General features: G+C 43.3%; 1 protein-coding gene across 5 annotated transcripts in view; it reads right to left on the bottom strand.

The window, feature by feature from the left end:
- The window catches only part of ASAP1 (ArfGAP with SH3 domain, ankyrin repeat and PH domain 1), a 348,495-nt gene that overhangs the window by 121,164 nt on the left and 204,912 nt on the right, over nucleotides 1-22,419 (bottom strand). For all 5 annotated transcript variants that reach the window (XM_032873522.1, XM_032873524.1, XM_032873526.1 and 2 more), the window contains one exon: nucleotides 3,874-4,019. In XM_032873522.1, coding sequence (XP_032729413.1) covers nucleotides 3,874-4,019 — 146 coding nt within the window. The remainder of the gene's footprint in view (nucleotides 1-3,873; nucleotides 4,020-22,419) is intronic.

The raw sequence follows: 22,419 nt of genomic DNA, 5'->3' as shown, positions 1-22,419 counted from the left end.
TATTCCCCAGGCATATTATTTTTTGGAGATTTGGAGCACTTATCTGTAAAATGGAACAGGACTTTCATACCCACCTTCACCCGAGGAGTTGCCATAAAGATCAAATGAGAAGATGTAATAATAAAATAATTATAAACGAGACAGAATTTTAAATAAGAGAATAAAAACTTGTATTTGTTAAGCAAATGCCACATGTCAAGTACTGTGCTTTGGGGTTCAACCCTGTTATCTCCATGAAGTTCCACAGGTACCAGGTAACAGATAAGGAGACTAGCACTGGAGAAGTTCCACCATTAGCCTAAAGCAATAAGGCTACTCGGCTGGGAGCTGGCCTTCCAGGTCTGACGGAGACCCAGCTTCCAGTTCCCAGCCGTCACAGCCTCCCTCATCCTCCATTATGAGGTGAAACAATTTTCTCTAAAAACTGTTTTCTAGTATGTAAAGGGCAGAAGGAAAGTGAGTTACTTTAAACCTGACTTGGTCCATTGACTCTGGTACAGGCTCACAGGGTAAACAGTGATAACCACGACCCTCCTTGCAGTCCTCACACATCTGCCAGATAGCAGTCAGCGGCTGGACAAGGGCAGACAGCCTCGGCCCTGGCTGACGGTAATGCCGACATCTGTGCAGCTCTACCCAACGTGATCATCCCACCCTCCACAATCACTGAAAGCTAGAAAACGAAAACAAACACCTGCAAGGCGATGAGATCGTTATCACTTAGGGGGTCGTATGTCTAAGGACCAACCCTTTAGAAATTCCTCAACACGATACAGTCGCAATAAGGATTACTTATAAGTTAACACGATGAAAATTCTTCTCTTTCTAGAGTTAATCAAAAGCAGAAAGCTAGACCTCACCCCAAATCCACCCTTTCCTCTACTTTAAGTAATGTTTTAATAAAAGTTATTAAAAATACCCATATAATGTACTATCTTAATTAGAAAATAACCTTTCTCCGTATGTAACACAGACCCTGGAACACAGCAGACATTTGGTATTTGCTGTGAGGATACAATTTAGAAAGGCTAAAAATTCCAAAGTATCTTCTTTTCTCTTACTCCCTGAATTCCACTTGTGACCATTATTGCTTAATGTTTCCAGACTCCACTAGCTTAACAGGGTTTTCAGGACTCTCCTGAGAAACACTCAGGGTTTGGGCAAGCTAAGGAGCTTGTCTGGGGATTGGAGGAGCGGCAAGCTGTCCTGGAACCCTCTCCCTCCTGGGGGCGTGCCTTCCTCTGAGCTCCGGCTCCAAGGCCTGGCCCCATCTGCCTGTCTGCTCTGCTCTAGCCTTTCCTGGCAGGACATAAAAAGGGAAGCAGCAAGCTGTTGAAACTGTTGTCAGGTTGTATAAACTCCCGGGACTGGCTTTTTACTCAATCAGGAGAGTGTTCTCTTAGTAACCAACTAGAGTACAAACGGATTGTCTACCTGCTCCCTCACCAGGAACGCCACCACTCTCTTCAAAGAGATAAATGTTGGTTTTTGTTTTAATTAAATGAACAATTTCTATTGTTTCTATTGTTTCTATTGTTCTAGCAATTTCTATTGATCTTTCTTAGTCTTCTAACCCTTAAAGGAGAGAAGACAAGGAAGAAGAAAGCCTGCCGCTTAGCTTGGAGTCTGTTTAGGGGACCAGTGAGATCAGCGTTTCTCACCGGGAAACACAACCACCGAGTCAGATGACAGAGGCAGTGTAATAGAGGCGGGTGGTAGACACAGTGGACTTGGTACACGTCTACTTACTAACAATGTACCTGGACAAGTTAAATAATAACATGCCTCAACTTTCTCATCTGGATTGAAGGTATAATAACCACAGGATTGTTGTAAGGTGCGGAGTAAGAAATCTACCACGCACATTGCCAGGTTCATCGAAGTGTCAAGTACAAATCAGTGGTTTCTGTTATGGTGGCCGGCAAATGTATTATTGGGTCAGCAAATACAGGTGGTGAATGATGCCTGAGAGACCACTGCCTTCGGGGGCCGATGTGAACTGGGGACAGGAACCCACAGTGAAGGGGAGGGCAGGGCTGCACTGGTCCAGGAAACGTGCAAGCGATGAATCTCGACTAAAGCCAAATACATTCGGTGTCCCGGAAGCTAAAGGTTAGCAAGATGGCCCTATGAAAACACCTAGCTCGGGGAAAACACAACTTCCTCCCTGAGTAAGGCTGTTACCAGTTATTACCCAAGTGAACAGCTGGAGTCCTGTTTCACTTCCTTTCTTCCCACCACACAGCCTCTGAGCATGCATTCGGCAGAAAGACAGGCAGTAACAGAGGAAGGAGAAATGAGGGCCTGCTTCTGAATATAAGAGATTTAAATACTCTTAAGATTCATGGAGATATCATGGATTTGTCAAATACACCCCAAAGTGTAGGAATGTGTTAGTCCTAAGTTCAAAATTACCCTTTCAAAAGTTTTTGAAAATAAGACATATTTCTACTCTCAACCTTTATTTTATCATTGGTTGTCACTATAGGAGACTAATTTTTTTTTTTTAAAGATTTTATTTTATTTATTTATTTGAGCGAGAGAGAGAGAGAGCATGAGCGGAGACAGGTCAGTGGAAGAAGCAGACTCCCTGCCGAACAGGGAGCCTGATGCGGGACTCGATACCGGGACTCCAGGATCATGACCTGAGCCGAAGGCAGTCGCCCATCCAACTGAGCCACCCAGGTGCCCTATAGGAGACTAATTTAATGGCATAACCCACAAATTAGAATTAAGCTGTGAGAAAGACAGACATATGCATGTATTTATCTAGTATGATAGAAAAAAAAAGATGATATTCTGACTGGTCAAATATCCAGGTTAATACACTATAGAAAGGCCATTTTCATCTTTCCAATACTGTACACTCATCTGTAAAGTAGCCATTTGATCAAACAGACTGTGACAAGATTCTCCTGTAAGGCCAGAGAAGCCTATATAGAAGAAGAGTAAATGACCCAGGGTCAAGACATCTTGAGCTTGAGTTCTTAAAGGGGGGGAAAGGTGTCATACTGAGAGACTGCGGGAGAGGAAGAACCAGCTCCTAGTCTTCAGGAAAGAGACGAGGAAAAGTATGATGTAGTTTTTCTTTGGCTCCACTCAACCTCCCTGTATGTCTATCTCTTGGGACTTTGGAGAAGAGAGACTTGCTTAATTTCATGCCTAAGAAAATGTGGGTAGTAGTGCTACCCAGAATGAACCTTCTAGTGTCAACAAGGTGTGAGGGCGGGAATCCTCAAGTGCCTACCAAAGAGACCGCCCCACCCCCAACTCTGTGTCCGCCTCCTGGGGTCAGCATCTCTCCTGTCCCAGACTTTTAGGGATCCTTCTTGTCATCAACTTCAGTAACCATGGGTTTCCCCAATCTCAAAATCTTTCTCTTGGTAGGGGGCTGAAAGATGTGAGGAACTGGGGAAGCTCATTATTTGTAAAGCAGAGACCAAGGTGCACACTTGTCCTCATATGAGTGAGGAATACCCTTTGCAGTGCATACTTGCAGAGTATGTTTGACATGGAAATCATCATCACTCTTCCAACTAATTAAAAAGCACGAGTTGCTGAATGCTACCTAAAACAAAACCCAAACCAGAACTGTGGCAGAATGCACAAGAGAGTTCAGCTTAACCAGTTTCTCTGACTCAAGAAATCTAACCTGCTATCAGCTGGATCTAAGAATTTTACAATGGTATTTTTTTATATGTGACTCCATACCTGACACTTTTAAAAAAAAATTTTTTTTTTTTTTTAATTTTTTTCACCCCCAGGACTGGGGGTTGGGGAGAAGACTAGTAGATTGTTCTCCTTATCTTCTTATTGTACTTCGATCAGGCTGTAATTAAAAAAAAAAAAAAAAACCCTTATGCTATGGCTTACCAGATTTTTCAGCAGCGTGGATAGTTCCTTTGTAAGAGTAGAAAACTTGACAAAAGCAGTGCCAAGATCTGGGTTGTCTCGACTTAAAAAATTACTTCCAAACTTGTCAAGAACTTGTGCATAGTTTTCTTCATTTTGTACGTGATCTAAAAAAGAAGGAGAGAGGAGTCTGAACTATTATATGCCACAATGACGAGTTATTTTGAACCTTAATTGATCACTAGATACTCCTAAAAGGAAGGCAAAGAGAAACTGCATCAATTATTCATTGAACATGTGTAGAGGTGGTCAGCGGAGCACTGAATGTCTCTACTCACTCTATTAAACCATGGTTCCCCTTGTTCTTCTACAGTGTTCAGTTCACCTACATCCCAGGTAATCCATGGACCCCCACAGGTGAGGGGTCAAATTATCACATTTAAAGCACACTGTATTTCCACCAAGAAACTATGATGATCACGGAACAAGGAGAAAATTCTCCTTAGAAAATCAACCTTGGGGCGTCTGGGTGGCTCATTCAGTTAAGTGCCTGCCTTTGGCTCAGGTCATGATCTCAGGGTCCTGGGATTGAGTCCCACATTAGGATCCTTGCTTAGTGGGGAGCCTGCTTCTCTTCCTCCCTCTGCCCCTCTCCCACACTCACGCTCACACATGTACTCTCTCTTTGAAGTAAGTAAACAAAATCTTTAAAAACCCTCAATCTTGGGGGGCACCTGGGTGGCTCAGTTTGTTGAGTGTCCAAGTCTTGGTTTTGGCTCAGGTTGTGACCTCAGGGTCGTGCTCCGTGCTCTGCACAGGGTCTGCTTTAGATTCTCTTTCCCTCTCCCTCCCGGTCACTCTCTCTCTCTCAAATGAACAAGTAAAATCTTTTTAAAAAATCTATCTTGAAATGCAAAAGAATCCATGGGTTCTAATATGTTTCTTTCTATGCAACTCAACTTAATTTCCTTTAATTCTGTATAAGCCTCAGGTCTGAGGAACAGCATTTTTAAAGGCCCCCCCCGCCATATGATCTCTTGATGCAAATGGTGCAGGCATGGATCAGATGGATTTATGTTTCAAGTCTGGTTTCACAACCTATAAGCTTGCTATCTTGCCAGTTTTTTACTTTTATAGTCCATCAGAGGCATTAATAAATCTCACTCTGAGCTTTGTTTTCCAATCTGTAAAATGAGCCTAATACTATCTTACATGATTGGAGTGCTGATGAGCTGATATAAAGTATCCAAAGTTTCTCAAAAGAGTGAGTGTTCCATAAATAACAACCACTCCCGCCTCTTTGAAACATTCTCTGCTTGGCTTCCAGGATACCATGCTCTCTTGACCGTCCTCCTATCTCATGGTTGCTCCTTTCCAATGTCTTTGCTGGATCTTCATCTCCCTGACCTCCTCATGTTGGAAAGCCTTGGGCCTTTCTTCTTCTCTATCTATGCTCACTCTTGGATCTCACCTAGTCTGTGGTTTTGAATAGCTTCTATCAGCTAAGAACTCCCAAACTGGCAGCCCAGCCTAGATCCCACCCCTGAAATACAGACTTCTATATCAACTGCTACTCAATATCTCCACTGGGATCCCCAATAACTCTCATCTTGACATGCTAAAAAGCAAAGTCTTAATGTTCTGCCCCTAACCCTCTTTTTCCTCTGCAGATCTTGTATCTCAGTCCCCGCTAATGGCAAATATATTCTCGTAGCTGTTCAGACTTAAACCCATTAAAGTCATACTGATTTTTCTTTCTCATATGCCAGATGCAGCCCACTGGCAAATCCTATTGCCTTTACCTTTAAAATACAGCCAAAAATTTGACAATTTCTCACTATCCCCATGGTGATCAACCCGATCTAACGTCATCTCTTGCCTTGACCAGTGCAAAAACTTCCTACAAGTCTATTCCAGCTCTTGCTCCCCTACAATCTACTATCAAGACAGCATCCATGTGACTCTGTTAAATTGTGCATCAGATCTGTGACTCCTCTAGAAGATGTCAACACTTATAACAGAAACCCAGGTGCCCCATCCTTGCAGGCTGTGGGAGGCAGTACCGCCTATCTCTACACCCTTAAGGGAGGCAGGCATGGAACATGAAACACACCGACCAAGGAAACATGAGCAGAGCCGAGGTGCACCACTTCCACGGGGAGGCATTTCAGATGCCTGGACTCCCCACTTCTCTCCTCCTTTGTGGTGGAGGACAGGGAAGCACGGATTTGTATGCAGCCCCGCAGGAGATGCACAATATTTACTGAATTAATAAATCAATGGTAAGTATCTAAGACAATCGTGTCTAGCAAAATAATATCTCTAAAGGCTTCCTTTGATACTTCTTTATGAAGCTTTCCTTCCTTGCCTATAATACTCTGTCTCTCTTTTGCAATACTTTCCACCACATCACATCATATTTGTGTAAATACAGATTTTTCCTTGGCACCAGACCACGAGAGGCAGGGATTACCTCCGGCTCATCTCTGCGTCCCCACCCAACAAATACCATGGTGTTTGTGTTCTGTGAGCCATGCTTAAGGAGTGAGGGCTCAGTAAATAACTCTTGACTTGGACTTGTTGATTTCCTTTTCAGGAATTTCAGAAACATTTCCTTCTTACTCCTAGACTGCTGAATAACTGAGAGGAAAATCTAGAGCACTGCATTCTCAGGGCATCTGGGTGGCTCAGTCAGTCAGAGTCCTGGGATCAAGCCCTGCATCGGGCTCCCTGCTTGGCAAGAGGTCTGCTTTCCCTTCTCCCACTCCCCCTGCTTATGTTCCCTCTCTTGCTGTCTCTCTCTCTCTTTCAAATAAATAAATAAAATCTTAAAAAAAAAAAAAGTACCGCATTCTCGAATACGCTCTCCATGACTGCCCGGCAGCCATGGGCCCTGACGGAACACACTCTGAGTCCTCACGGGGAAGCGGCCCAAGAAGGAAGTCCATGCACGGAAGGAAACGGGTGTCAGGGCGCTTCCGTGAAATGCAGTGAGCCCCAGCAGCCTTCCTATCATCGCCGCATCAAAAATTCATGATGCCTAGAGTGGATGTCAGCATTTCAGGCTGAGATATTAAAAAAGATAAAATGCAGCTCTGGTTACTGCCCAAGTAACTGAGGGAAGTGGCTCAGGAAAACACAAAAGAAAGGCCACATCAGCTCGACAGACAGGATGCACGTGTTTGATCTCCTCATAAACTGGAATTATCCCTGATACCTTCCGTCTAAGGCCAAACAGCCTCACCTCACCCGGAGAATCCCACCAGACCTGACACTTTCCAGCAAACAAGCAATTCAGCTGCCCGTTTCACTGTGTTCAAAGAAGTGTCTCTAGTAAAACATAAGGTTAGAAAGTTTTTGTTTGTTTGCTTGGAATTAGAAAATACTTCAGATGACATTTATCATACTCTTTAGATGAATGAACACTCATGTACACACCAACCAGTTTACGAAATAGTGTTACAGAATGCTTCCTCTCTCCCCCAACCCCAATCTCTTCCCTCCCTCCCTCCCTCAACAAAACCACTCTCCTGAGTTTGGAATGGCATGCAGAGTTTAGAAAGAATTACGAGAAGCTCTTAGTCTATCCAAGATGATGGACTCATCCAAAAATAAGACAGACTTGGCTAAGACAGAGACAGGCCTTAGGAAGGGAGCACTGGCATTGGCTGAGAACCTTCTCTGACCCAAGTGCTTTTTACAATATATTTAACCCTCACCAGAACCCTTCAAGGAAGAGAAGATGGAACATCAAATGTGACGTCAGAGAGGTGGAAGGGGAGACTGGTAAGTAAGTATAGGTGAGGTCATGGGTCCTGCATGTTTTGCTAATTCCATAAATGAACAACCATACAGTCAGCACGTATATTTATGTGCATAAGCATGTGTGTGTATGTTAATCGGACATATGTATATATGGGTGAAATTTCTTAGTATAGATATATATGAAAAATCATAGTTTAGTGAGGTACATCTGGGGACAGTACTAATAATCCTGTTGAGGGCAGAAATAATGGGAAATAACTGTAAGGTACTTGAAACAGTACTTGGCATGTGGCACCTGCCTCCAAAAAAAATCAGTCACTATTACCTTTAGGGCCGGGATTAGTTACAAATCAGGGAGATGTATTTAAAATCAAACAGCACAGGAACATAAGTCTCATGTTTTAAGTTTTCTATTTTTTTAAATTTATTTATTTATTTATTTATTTTTTATTTATTTGACAGACAGATCACAAGTAGGCAGAGAGGTAGGCAGAGAGAGACAGGAGGAGGAGGCAGGCTCCCTGCTGAGCAGAGAGCCCAATGCGGGACTTGATCCCAGGACCCTGGGATCAGGACCTGAGCCGAAGGCAGAGGCTTTAACAACTGAGCCACCCAGGCGCTCCTTTTTTTTTTTTTTTTAAGCACATATTACAAATCTAACAGTGACAATTCACTAGCAAAATTCTATAAACACATGCATCCCTTTGTATAAAATGAAGGGTTTACCAGGCAAGTTTTCAGCAGGTGCAGAGTCCCAAAGGGGAGGGAGACAGGGTTCTGGTGGAGGACAGCAGAAGGGCAGAGGCAGAGGGCGGGGCCTATGACTGAGTGCAGCAAGCAGATGAACAGAAGGTAAATTCAGGGTTTAGCAAAGAAGAGAGAGCTACAGGGCTTTGGTGGGGAACACTGTCACAGATACAGGTGTGACTGAAGAGAAGGGCTGATGAAGCAGAAAATGGCCTGATCACCACCTTTCAGGGAACAGAATAAGCTCTGTTTTAGGATCCTCAGTCTACCTAAGTGCTAGCAGACTTCTGGGAAGCTGGTAAAGTCAGTGCTGGGGAAAGCAGGTGAGGATGGAGACTGGATAAAAGAAAAGAACAAGGAAAGAGAGAAATCTGATCCAGCCATTAGAGATTCATGCTTTTCGAATATCTGTAGGGAATTTCTGGCATTCATGGTATTGTTGCAGAATGTAAGACAATTCTAAGAGCTAGGTGACTCCTTTCAATTCTGAAAAAAGGACAAAATAATATAGTTTTACCAGCCAAACCAGAAAGGGCCACTTAGGATTTCAACTGCTAGCATTTCTTTGGGGGCGATGACTAACATATACTAATCACCTAATATGTTCCATGCAGCTTGAAAGGGCCTTTATATACATTTCAACATTTAAGCCCCACAGCAATACCAAAGCAGTGATTTACTATTTCAGTAATAATAGTGATAATAGCTAGTTTGTCGAGTACTCAGTATATGCCAGTCACTGCACTAAGCACTTCACTTCCATTGCTTCATTCACTCTTATTAATCGGACTGGAAGATAACTACTGTTATCATCCTCATTATTTAGATGCAAAAATGAGTCTGAGGTCACACAGCTCCTACCGGGATTTTACTCTTACGTTTTTTTAAGATCTCAGAGCTGGGGATTCTCTCCCACAACCTAAAGTGAGAAAGATCTAGAATCAAATCCCAGGTCTATCAATAAACCTACATGGTGTTTTGGTCAAATACCTTACTACCTTCCTAAGCCTCATCTTTCCTCGCTGTAAAATGGACAAAACAATGGTACTTACCTCATGGAGGTATTATGGAGATTAAGTCACTGCATGCCAAGTGCACAGTGCAAGATAAGCTCAATATATGTTCATGATGAGGACAACAGGGATGACAGCCCCAGGCCGCCCAGTGGGGGCCACTGTGGTGGAGTCAGCCTGGCATCCTCTGGCTGGTGACAGAGGCTTCCAGCAACACTCCCAAGTCAGGGACAGCCCTCAGAGTATATGTTCTGAGGTTCTAGTAGTTAACAAGTTCCCTGAGAATACTTTAAAATTCAATACTATTTTTAAAAAAAATAGTATTCTTCTTCTTTTTTTAAAAGATTTTATTCATTTATCTGATGCACAGAGATCACAAGTAGGCAGAGAGGGGAGAAAACAGGCTCCCCACGGAGTGGAGAGCCTGACGTGGGGCTCGATCCCAGGACCCTGGGATCATGACCTGAGTCGAAGGCAGAGGCCCCAACCCACTGAACCACCCAGGTGCCTCAATTCTTCTTTTTTTTAATGTTCTGTTAGTCACCATACATTATGTCATTAGTTTTTGATGTAGTGTTTCAAGATTCATTGTTTGTGTACAACACCCAGTGCTCCACGCAATACATGTCCTCCTTAATACCCACCACCAGGCCCACCCATCCTTCCTCCTCCCAATCCCTCTAAAACCCTCAGTTTGCTTCTTAGAGTCCATAGTCTCTCATGGTTCATCTCCCCCTCCAGTTCCCCCCCTTCATTTTTTCCTTCCTCCCCCTAATGTCCTCTATGTTATTCCTTATGTTCCACAAGTAAATGAAACCATATGATAATTGACTTTCTCTGCTTGACTTATTTCACTCAGCATAATCTCCGCTTTAATAATATTCTTCAAAAATGGGGCTCCTGGGTGGCTCAGTCAGTAAAGCGTGCACCTTTGGCTCAGGTCACGCATGATCTCTGGGTCCTGGGATTGGGTCCCACATCAGGTTTCCTGCTCAGTGGGGAGTCTGCTTCTCTCTCTCTCCTACCCTCCCCGCTGCTTGTGCTCCCTCTCATGCTCTCTCTCAAATGAATAAAAATCTTAAAACAAAACAAAATTCCTTAAAAATGTCTTGTATACTCCTCCAATGAGACCCTACTTAGAATTTCCAGAACCACAGCAAATAGTAAATAGGGCCTTCTCTGACAGATGGAGGCCTTATCAAACTGGGGAACTTTCACAAAACTTCCCAGCTGGCCCGTGAACCCAACCGTTGACTCTGTGACCATAATTACGGCTGCTGCTTCTAGGCACCGGCTCTGTGATGGCGATATTCACACTGAATATTCTAAAACTCCTTCAGGGCAGTGTTTTACAGATAAGAAAAGTGAAGCTCGCTGGTGAATCCACATTGGAACCTCCCCTCACAGGATTCCAAACCCATCCTTTTCCATGGACAGACTCAGCCAAGACTAGCAAGGATGCCACGACTCATGCCACCAATACCTATTCCGGGTTTACTAAATGATTTACACTAAGAAATGAAGGGGAATAAGACAGACCTCGTTTCTCAACAATGATAATGACATAATAACAATAGTAATACTTGTTAACAATTAATTGTAAGAATAATTAATTACAGTTACACTTTTGATTGCTTAAAGGGCCATAAACTGTGCTTCTGTCCTGCATTACTTCATCTGATGTTCATGGTGACATGCTATTCTTACCCCATTTTCCTGGTGTAGGGAGCGAAGCAGACTGCCCAATGTCACCCAGCTAAGTGGTGACATAGGCACTGCCCGTAGAGCCTGTGTTCTTACCATTATGCTCGGGGAAGTGCTGGAACCCCTAGAATAGAACCCTTGCTATTTTTGAGTCAGATATCAAGTGATTGAGGGACCTGAAAATCTAGGTCTTAGCTCCAGCCGCTACCATGTGACCTGGTCAGGTGACTAAGGCTCTCTGGGGCCTAATTACATCTATAAAACAGGTCTAATAATACCTACACCCAGCCTACTCCTTGAGGTTGAATGCTAAGAGGTAAAGATGTCATAATTAATGTGAAAGCTCTTTTGGGAAAATAGCAGCAGCAGAGAACATATGAAACCATGAAGGATTATTTCTATTTAATGAGGAAAAGCCTTGAAAGCATTCATAATAACTCCGTCCTCAAGAGCTCCCGTCTTGACCAAGCACCGCCTAATGTTTACTGAGGCGTCATCTGATGGAGGGACACGGCCCAAGTGGCACAGAGACCTGGGTTTGAAACTCCCTCTGGTCCGGACTGGCCATCTGTGACCTTGGAAAAGGTACTTTTCTGGGTCTTGGCTTCCTTTCCTCCCTCCCTCCCTTTTTCTTTTCTTTCCATTTTTCCTTTCTTTCCATTCTTTCTTCCTTTCCTTCCCTTCCCTCCCTTCCTTTCTTTCTTTCAAGATTTTATGTGTCTGTCAGAGACAGAGAGCAAGCAAGCACAAACAGGGGGAGCGGAGGGCCGAGGGAGAAGCAGGCTCCCAAGGTGCCCGATGCGGGACTGGATCCCAGGACTCTGGGATCATGACCTGAGCTGAAGGCAGACGCTTAACTAAGTCACCCAGGTGTCCCTGGGTCTCGGTTTTCATATGTGAAATGTGACAGATGTATAATCTATAAAGTACATGGCAAGTCTCTAAAAATATCTTCATTACTTTCATTCACCCTGAGACCAAGAGCTGAAGTACTGATGTTAATGGACATTCAGGTATAATCTAAATATCATGGTATTTCTTGGAGGGTTCCAGGATACAGAAGACAACTGTCGATCAAATCCTAGGTCTTCCATTTACCAGCTGTGGATCTAAGACCACCTGGATCCTCATCTCACACTCCACTTTCTCAACAGCAGTGATGCTCCTTAATAGAGTCACTGTGTGAAAAGGATGGGAAAAGCCTACAGTGTGCCTCCTCCAGTGTCTGACCTAAGGTGGGTGTTCATGATATGGGAGGAACTGTCGCTCACCCCGAAGTGAGTCTCACTTCTGTAACTTCCTATACAATGTCCTTTGCCACACAGAATTTTTTACATTTCATGTCGTCAAACATACCAGTCTTTACCCAAAAGACTTTTGGGATTCCTACCTAGCTTATGTTCCCAAATCTTCTAGGATTCAGTATTTGAAAAAAAAACAACAACACTGAAAGTTTTAATTCAACCTAATATATCTTTTATATAGCATGAGGAAGGATTTTAACATTAAAGGAAGTTCCTCCTGGCAGCCCAGCTTCTCTCCCTGTGTCTCTTTTTAAGTCACCTCTGGGTCCACAGTCCAGCGCAACTGTGTTTATCATCTCAGGCTCCAGCTCAGAGAACTCTTCTGGAGCACAGCCTGGGCACAAGCATCCCTGCGCTGCAGCCTCACAACCCCCGCCCCCCCAGGTTCTCTGGGCCACCTTGCTCCGTCACAATCCCAAGCCTCAACCTGCCTCATTCAAGATCAAAGTTAAGTGTAACTTCCCAGGCAAGCTTACCATTAACTTGGTCCTCAGCCTCTTGCAATGTCTAAGTTCCCAACAGTGCTCAAATGCTCAACGCATGTAGTAAAGTCTCCTGGAGCAAGTCCTTTTTCCTTCCTTCGGGATATATGGAGTATTGGCCATGGGCCAGGCATATAAAATACAATGAGCTATAACTGTGATAATAAAGCCATGTAATATGTGTCATAAATTATAGTGCTGGCATAGAGGGAGAAGTGATAAATTCTTTTATACGAGCCTATACATACTGTGAAGCCCTAAGCACCCTTCAAATTTTTAATTCCATTTGTTTTTGAAATTACAAAAATAATTCATACACTAAGACGGAGATATATAAAGATAAAAATGATCATTTCCTTTCCCGTTCTCCAGTACCCTCCTTGAAATAAGCAAAGTTAATAATGTGATATATTAATAATTTCAGCAAAGCTTTCTCTATACTTAAAAGAAACATACATATATAATGGGTCTCCTCCCCTTTTCTTACTTTTAAAAAACCAAATATGATTTCTTTTTCTTTAAAAGATTTATTTGAAAGAGAGAGAGTGCATGAGCAGGTGGTGGGCAGTGGGAGGGGAGAGGGAGAAGGAGAAGCAGGCTCCTCAAATGCAAGGCTCAATCCCAGGACCCTAGAGATCATGACTGAGCCGAAGGCAGATGCTTAACTGACTGAGCCACCCAAGTGCCCCCTAATTCATTATTTTAACTGTCATTATATTCCACAGTAAACTCCACCATGATTTGGAGAACTAGCTCCCTGAGAGACTCCCACATTGTCTGCTACCAAAGACAACACTGCAATAAATATTTCTATCCATAAGTGCTTACATGCTGTCACTTTATCTCTGAAAAGATATATTCAAAAAAGTAGAATTGTTAGGGGGTAGGGTGCGCACTTCAAATTTTAATTACTATTGCTATGTTCCCAAAGAGGCTGTTGGCAGGAACGCACAGACCCAACAGCAAGACAAACAGAAGAATGTGTTTCCCTAACGCCAGACTAGCACATAGATGTTACTGTTCTTAATTCTTGCCACAAGGATGTGAAAAACTGGACTATACAGTAAGCCCGAGTATTTGGCTTATTGTATTGTCCATTCACATTTCCTTTCCTGCCTGTTGGTTTCCATTGCTTGTCTTCTCCCTGTCAATCTGTAGGGAGACTTCCTGCAGAAGGGACAGCAATCTGTTGTAGTATGTGCTGCAAACATTTTCTCCCATTTGTCTCCTCACTTGGTTTACAGTGTCCTTTGCCACGCAGAACTTTTTACATTTCATGTCGTCAAACATACCAGTCTTTACCCAAAAGATTTTGGGATTCCTACCTAGCTTATGTTCCCAAATCTTCTAGGATTCAGTATTAAAAAAAAAAAAAAAAAAACCACACTGAAAGCTTTAATTCAACCTAATATATCTCTTTTATATAGCACGAGGAAGGATTTTAACGTTAACGAAAGTTCCTGAGCCTTCTATTTAGTTTAGTTTTGTTCTCTTTTGAGTATTTACCCATCAGCGATGCATTTTCTTTCCTCTGCATGAAAATATATTGCTTATTTAACACAGTGTCTTGTAGGCACCATGTAGTATCTGATAAATAAATTAACACACGGACAAAATCTGGATATAGCCAGTGAGGTTTCCTAAGAGAGGACACCTGAGCAACACCCTGAAGAATGAAGAGTTGGGGTGCCTGAGTGGCTCAGTCAGTTAAGTGTCTGCCTTCAGCTCAGGTCATGATCCCGGGGTTCTGGGTTCCAGCCCCACATTGGGGTCCCTGTTCAGTGGGGTTCTGCTTGTCCCTCTGCCTCTGCCCCTGGGTTATAAGCAAGTTATTTCACTTCCCTGGGCCCCTATTTCCTCTTCTTTTTCCACCACCACTGGGTACATACTTACTAAAATTAAAAGCAACATCCTTAAAGGCAGAAAGGATTTTTTTTTAATTGCCTTTCTCCATGCCACTCAGGATGACTCATTCCTCTGATTTTTCAAGGTCATTTTGAATTTGGATTTGTTCTTTCAAAATTCTAGCCAAGCCTCTGCAAGAATCTGCTCCAGCCCCAAGGGTGTTATCTGGAAGCTCAGTGCAAACTCCCAGTTCCGCAACAACTGACAAATCCATTACCTAGCAGAGCCCCAAGACAAGATGCCCGCAGCGTTCCACAAGGCTATTACTCAGCATTTAAATGGCACTTGAGCATCACTCCCTTTCAGCAGGGGCAGCAATGCCCTCTCACGCAGGCCTCCTAACTGACAGATAAAATCCACATCACACGGCTTTGCTCATGGCTCTCCGGGTAATGTTCATGCTTTGAGATATGCCCCCGAAGAAAAGCTAGGAAGAAGACAATCATTCCTCTCCTATTTGTGCCTTCTACAGCTGACTGCCCACCATCTGAAGGAGCTGAGCTTTTTGTAAATAGGTGTAATTTAAAAATATGGCCCCACATTTCACAATTAATTCACAAACTTTCATTAAGCACCTACCCTGTGATAGAAAGGTTATGTAGGTCTTTAAGTTTGCAGCCTCACTCCTTCTGAGCTTCAGCTTCTTGGGTTAAAAATTATGTGTTAAATTATTCAAGATTAACTGAAAGTTCACTGGGTCCTTGAGGGAGGCTAGGATAGGACCTGACCACCTGACCGCACAGGTGTCTCTAGACTGGTGCTCTCCAGACTATTTGTGATCAACTACACCTGTTGGTAAAATATTTCAAAGCATACATTTCAAATATTTATTTTTAAAAACATTTATTTTTTATTACTGTATATGTTATATGCATAGTCTACATACTAAGGTACTACTGAATTAATCAATGCTTCTGACCTCAACTTTAGGGCTTCCAAAAACTCCTAAAATTAACTGAAAAATTCTGCCTTGCAAGTTTTTAATAATTCAGAGAGGGTCTGTTGTTCTCCAACTGTAAAGGGATCGATGACCCCAGAATATTAAGGATCAGGGAGGAAAGTCAGCTGAATCTAAAGACAAGGCTTCTTGCCCTCGATAGGTGCAAGAGTCGAGAGTCCGAGGGAAGGCAAAAGCACACATGTAGAAAAGAGACTGAAACGTGCAAGCAGGCCTCTCTGGTTTTGGTGTCTGGAGAAAGGCATTTTTTGTTTTGTGTTGTTTAAGACTCATTTATTTATTTAAGAGAGAGGCAGTGTGAGCAGGGGTAGGAGCAGAGGGAGAAGGATGAGCAGACCCCGCACTGAGAGTGGAGCCGATGTGAGGCTCCGTCTCATGACCCTGAAATCACGACCTGAGCCGAAATCAAGAGTCGGATGCTGAACCAATGGAGCCACCCAAGTGCCCCTGAAAAAGGCACTCTTTATTGGACCCCACGAGCTCCCCTTAGGGTATACACAGTGCCTTGCAGACTGCAAAAGAATCTTTGTCTCATTTCATAACCACTAACTACTTCATCAATAGATAAGGTAGGGATCATCTTCTCTTTCTCACAGAGAAGAAAACGGAGGTCTGGAGAAATGAAAGGACTTGCTAAGGAACACTCAGCTTCTCGCAGCCAGAGCGGAGATCACATCCCCGTGCTGTGGCCTGGAAGCCAGTGCTCCTTCAGAAGGCCTTCCCTGCTCCTCCCTGTGCAGGCAGCAAACAACACCCCCAAACACTGCAGCAATACAGGCGTCTCTACCCCAGGGCTCCTGGAAAAGGCATCACCCAGCGTGTGGGCAAGCAAGAGAACAAGGACGGCAGAACATACAAATGTGCCCAGGGCCACCTAGGAACACCATGTATGATTCAGAATCCACACAATGAAAAGGAGTTTAAGAACGAAATGCAGCTGATAAGCATCTTCTTCTTTCACTTGAATTTTCTAATGCAACCATCTTAATATAAACTATACTTTTACAATGAGAAAAACAAACAGAAAATGCCATTAAGAAAACAATAAAAACCCAGCCCCAAGTGTTGCAGAGTGCAAGGCCCCTGCAACCCTCCATCAAGAAAAAGGAGAAGTTCAATCCGTTTTCAGAGACACAGAAGATCCGAGAACACCCTGTTGCTGTGCACGCAGGTGACAAACTGGCCACGCAAGTCATCCTCCATCAACCCCCCAATCACTCCGTCTTAAGGCTCTGATTATTTATGAAAAACACTTCAGAATCAATAACAACTTGCTTGATTTCCATACCTAAGCAGGGCGTCAGAAAAATCAATAAGTAGTTATCTTCCTGGCTAAAGAGTCGGCTGGAAAGTACTTCTAGTCCTAGAGACAGACACTTTAAAATTCACGTCCACATCCAAACCACAAATGGAATCCAACACATGCACGACCACTTTGTTATCCCAGAGCATGGCTGCCTTAAGATGGGGCCTTCTTTGTAAAGAGCTGTGGTGGGTCTGCCTCACAGGGGAGACTCCACGTGGTCAGGGGAGCATGTGTGAGAGAGGCAGAATTTAAGCAAACTGAGGGAGAATACCACACATGAAATAAAATGGGAGACCCTGGCATTCCTCCAGACTCTTCGCTATAGTTTAACTGCAACATCATCATACAGGGAAGCACAACCCCAGTCTGATGAGACATCCAAGAACGTGGTCAAAATGTGCCTTGGACTAAGGCAGAAAGACAGAGGCCGGCCGCAGAATCTTGGCTGTAACTGTCAGGGAGGGTCTGCTCAAGGCAGAAAGGTGGTCGATAAAGAAAACTAGACAGTCACTAAACTGAATCTTTATGGAAACAGTACAAAGGATTAGTTGGGAAGGACCAAAAACCACATGGTATCATACAGCTGTGCCTTTAATTTGTGAGACTCAGTGAATTTGGAAGAACAAGGCAAAGAGGGAGCAAAAACAATGTAAACAGCCTTGTGCCCTCCCATCCCGCTCAATGATGAGAGAGCAGTCTAGGAGCAGGAGGGATGGTACCATCTGCCCTTTCCGCACCTGTTCACAGGTGGAGCTTCCCCCTGAGCTAAGGGTAACTGCCTGAAAGACTGTGTATGTGGGGTGTGGTGTGTGTGTGTTTTAAATACCACGGTTCCGAAAAGAATGCCAATACTGTGTAAAAACACCAAATGAGTTATAATTTCAAGAGTACTTCATTAGCCATACAAGGATTTTCAAGGTTTATTTTGACTCCATGGGTTACTCCTCATATGCGGAGACTTCATTTTTTATCTTTTTAAAGATTTATTTATTCTAGAGAGACAGAGAGAGCGAGGATGTGTAAGTATGGAGGGACGGGCAGAGGGAGAAAGAGAATCTCAAGCAGACTCCCCGCTGAGCTGAGAGCCCAGAGGGTTTTTTTTTTTTTAAGATTTTATTTATCTATTTGACAGAGAGAGAGAGACAGCAAAAGAAGGAACACCACCCACGGGAAAGGGAGAAGCAGGTTCCTTGCTCAGCCCCAATGTGGGGCTTGATCCCGGGACCCTGGGATCCTGACCTGAGCCAGGCAGATGCTTCAACAACTGAACACCCAGGCGCCCTTGCCATTTTTTTTTTTTTTAAAGGAAGCTCCATGCCCAGTGTGGAGCCCAAGGTGGGTCTTAAATTTACAACCTGGAGGTCAAGACCTGATCTTAGATCAAGAGTTGGATGCTTAACCAAGCCACCCAGGTGCCCTTCCCATACATGCAGACTTTAAAACATACTTCAAAGTATGACTATAAGGTAAATACACTTAGTTTACAATAAACCATTAAGTTCAAGAATGCATGCAAAGAATCACTGCTCATCCTATGGTTTAATCAGCCACACACCTCTCCTATATTCTATAAACAGTTTTGACCGAATAAACAAAGTATCTGTTTTCTATATTCAAGTATTTTTTTTTCTAAAGATTTTATTTATTTATTTGACAGAGAGAGATCACAAGTAGGCAGAGAGGCAGGCAGAGAGAGAGGGAGAAGCAGGCTTGCTGCTGAGCAGAGAGCCCGATGTGGGGCTCGATCCCAGGACCCTGAGATCATGATCTGAGCCGAAGGCAGAGGCTTTAACCCACTGAGCCACCCAGGCGCCCCTATATTCAAGTATTTGTGATCCAAAACCTAAGCCGAAGACATACCTCTCTCTAAGTCACTTTAACATACTGTTATACATTATAAGTCTAATTATGACAAAATACCTCTCTGTGAGTCAAGAGTGTTTTGTCAATCCCTTATATCTTAATAAATGAATTACTCATACATAATTTTTATAATTAAAGATTGGTAGTTGATAATTTGATACAGTGACTTGTACCAGACTAATGTTCCTATTTATAAAAAATATGAATGATGGACAAAACATAAAAAATAACCACTCAAAGCTACTAGAGAGCAAACAAAAGCAGGTAGAAACAGAGGATATCACCCTTCAAGGAAGTAAACCATACCAGAGAAGAAAAAACCATAACTGGCTTTTCTCCTAAGGGCAGACTTCGGTCCATGCTGGGCAAGGAGAACAGAGCACAAGCAGAAAGTGGCATTTTATTCAGCTGAGACATCAGAGGTCAGAGTCTGGGACTATTTCAGCAGCTGAAAATTGAGGGGTAACATCCTAGAAAGGAAGAAGTCACAGAAAAGGAAACCCTCAATTCCAGTCCTTGGCTGACCTGAAAAGCAGACTTCAAGAAGCCCAGCAGAAAGCAACATGTGAAGAGCTAAGCAGATTCCAGCAACTTTCCAATGCTGAGAAGAGTCTGGAATTCAAATCCCACAGAGTTAGCAGGGCTTGGTAAACATTCTGGGCTGAAAGCCGAGATGGACTGTGCTGTAGGAGTACGGATGGTGCTGCAGGACTAAGGGCTATATCCTAAGGACTATGAGCAAAACTAAAATAAACTTACCCTAAGATCAAGGTGATGGTCATCACCAGAAATCTGACCACGTACTAGAATAAAACACCACACACTTCACAGGAAGACAAAAGAATCCAGAGTCTCTATGTCATACAATTCAAATGTCTACCATGCAGACAGAAATTACTAGACATGCAAAGAAACAGAAAAATGTAGTCAAAAACCAAAAGAGAAGAACCCAGTCAAAAGAAACAGAAGCAGAGACAACCTAGTTGTTGGACTTCAAAATAAATATTACAAATATGTTCAGGTATCTCTAGGAAAAGATGCATAAAATGGGTGGAGAGATGAAGAACTTCAGGAAAGACAGAAGTCTTGAAAAAGGACCAAATGGAAATTCAAGAACTAAAAGAATACAGTATCTGAAATAAAAATTAACTGGGTAAGACTAATGGCAGACTGGATTCTGAGGAAGAAATGAGCAAGAGACTCGGAAACAGCAAAGCAGAAATTATCCAAACGGAAACACAAGGAGTTTAAAGATTAAAAATAAAATTTCAATGGCCTGGGGGAGAATATCAAGCAGTCTGACATAAATGCAACTCGAATCCGAGAGAGAAAAAGAAGGAAGAATATAAGAATAAATAATTTAAAGACATACTGGCTAAAATTTTTCCAGTGTTGACTGAATTTTTGCAACCAGCTATAATTATACTAAATACCACTGATGATTACTATATCCCAGCATCATATTAAATATTTTAAGTATGCTCTTCCCAACTTTCACAACAAGGTGGAGTGGGGGTAAGAAGCACCGTACACACATCTATGTGGTGGTGTATCGAAGATGACAAACGAGGTTTGTTCTGAATCTCCCTCTATCTCCGAAAGCTTCGAGTTGAGCAAGATGAAGCACTCATCACTGACACGATAGGTGCCTACACTACCTGTGTGAGGCTTCACAACCGTCCCATGAGGTGGAAACTATTTTTCCACCTGCAGAAATGAAGAAACAATGACTCAAACTATTCTCCGACAAAGTGCTCCCAGCCACCAGCCCCGGGCTAAGCCAGTATTCGATCCCAAATCTGTGTGACCTATTCCACAATATCCACACGTCCACAGCTAAGGCTGTGGGGAAGGCACTGTGGTCTCTGTCAGAGAATCTGTGGTTTGTGGGCTTCACTGTTCATTCATAAATTACGCCAGTTACAGAGCACCTGGTAACAGGAGTGAGAGTGGAGAAACACTGTGTGGTTAGTCCGTGCCCGCTCCGGTTTGTGTGTATGTATGTATGTATGTTTATTTATAAGGCTTTATTTGCTTATTTCAGAGGGAGGGAGAGCACATACGAGCTGGGGGGAGGGGCAGAGGGAGAGGGACAAGCAGACTCCTCACCGAGCAGGGAGCCCGACACAGGGCTGGATCCCAGGATCCAGGGGACCAAGACCTGAGCCAAAGGCAGGTGCTTAACCAGCTGAGCGCCTGAGCCAGCCTGGTGCTCCATCAGGTTTGTATTTAAAGCAAGAAAGCTGCTCCTCTTTGTAACAGACCCGTCTAGTACCTTCCTGCTATAGAACTGCGGCTTGTTTTACTTGTCTGTCTCCCTGCACGGGTGAGGCACCCCAAGGCACAGAGCCCACAAGTTCTGCCTTTCTCTGAGTCCTCTGTGCCCCATCCTGGGTCAGCAGTCACTCTCCTCTGACCGTTACTAATCTGACAATTCTGCCTCAGCAGCCTTAAGATCACAGAGACCCATGTTTCAAACCTTATAGCTACTTACTAGCTGTGTAAATAATTTAAACCAGTTTAAATTTCAACTTAATAGCTGTGTAAGTGATTTAAACCCTGAAAGTGGGGGTAATACTGTCTTGCATATGAGACAACTACGTGACGTGGTGAATGTATATATGGCACCTGGCACAGAATAGGCATTCCACAAGGGTCGGTAGTAATTTATCATTTCTAAACATTTTTTAAAGATTTTATTTATTTGACAGAGAGAGAGAAAGCACAGCAGGGGTAGCATCAGGCAGAGCGTGAGGGAGAAGCAGACTCCCTGCTGAGCAGAGAGACTGATGTGGGGCTTGCTTCCAGGACCCTGAGATCATAACCTGAGCTGAAGGCAGAGGCTTCACCTACCAAGCCACCCAGGTGCCCCATTAATTCATTATTTCTACAAAATATGGACTATTAAGGTAGAGGACATGTTTTAATATTTACCTTAAAACCGAGTATTTTTGCTCTTCATCTTGAGGCTTTAAGAGAAACCCAAGGTAATGGTTGTTGAGTGAGCACTCCCAATTTTATTAATGACTTAATTTTTTGGGACGCCTGGGTGGCTCAGTCAGTTATGTCTGCCTTCAGCTCTCAGGTCACGATCCCAGGACCCTGGGATCAAGCCCCACATCAGGTATCAGGCTCCTCGCTCAGTGGGGTGCCTGCTTCTCTCTCTGCCTGCGGCTCCTTCCCTAGCCCCCACTCATGCTCTCTCTGACAATTAAAAAAAAAAAAAAAAAAAAAAAAAGCTTAAAAAAAAAAAAGACTTAATTTCTCATGAAGAATGCTCCCATAAGATGAGTGCATACATCATAAAAAAATTAACTCATTTTAAAGTTGAGAGCCCTCATTCCAGGCCAACAAGTTCTGTGCACCCCCCCCCACTCCCCGCCAACACCCAGATAGCCTCTGATTTTAAGTAACAGAGTATTTCAGCCAATGGCTTGAATATGAAAACTGGAACTTCTTAAACAGCCCAGAGTTCTAAGATTACTCTAGAAAGAGACTTCAATTTTCTAAATGCAGTTTT

The sequence above is a fragment of the Lontra canadensis genome, unplaced genomic scaffold, assembly GCF_010015895.1.
Source record: "Lontra canadensis isolate GAN:19392208 unplaced genomic scaffold, GSC_riverotter_1.0 scaffold49, whole genome shotgun sequence".
Taxonomy (NCBI): Eukaryota; Metazoa; Chordata; class Mammalia; order Carnivora; family Mustelidae; genus Lontra; species Lontra canadensis.
This window is presented reverse-complemented; position numbering and strand designations above follow the sequence as displayed.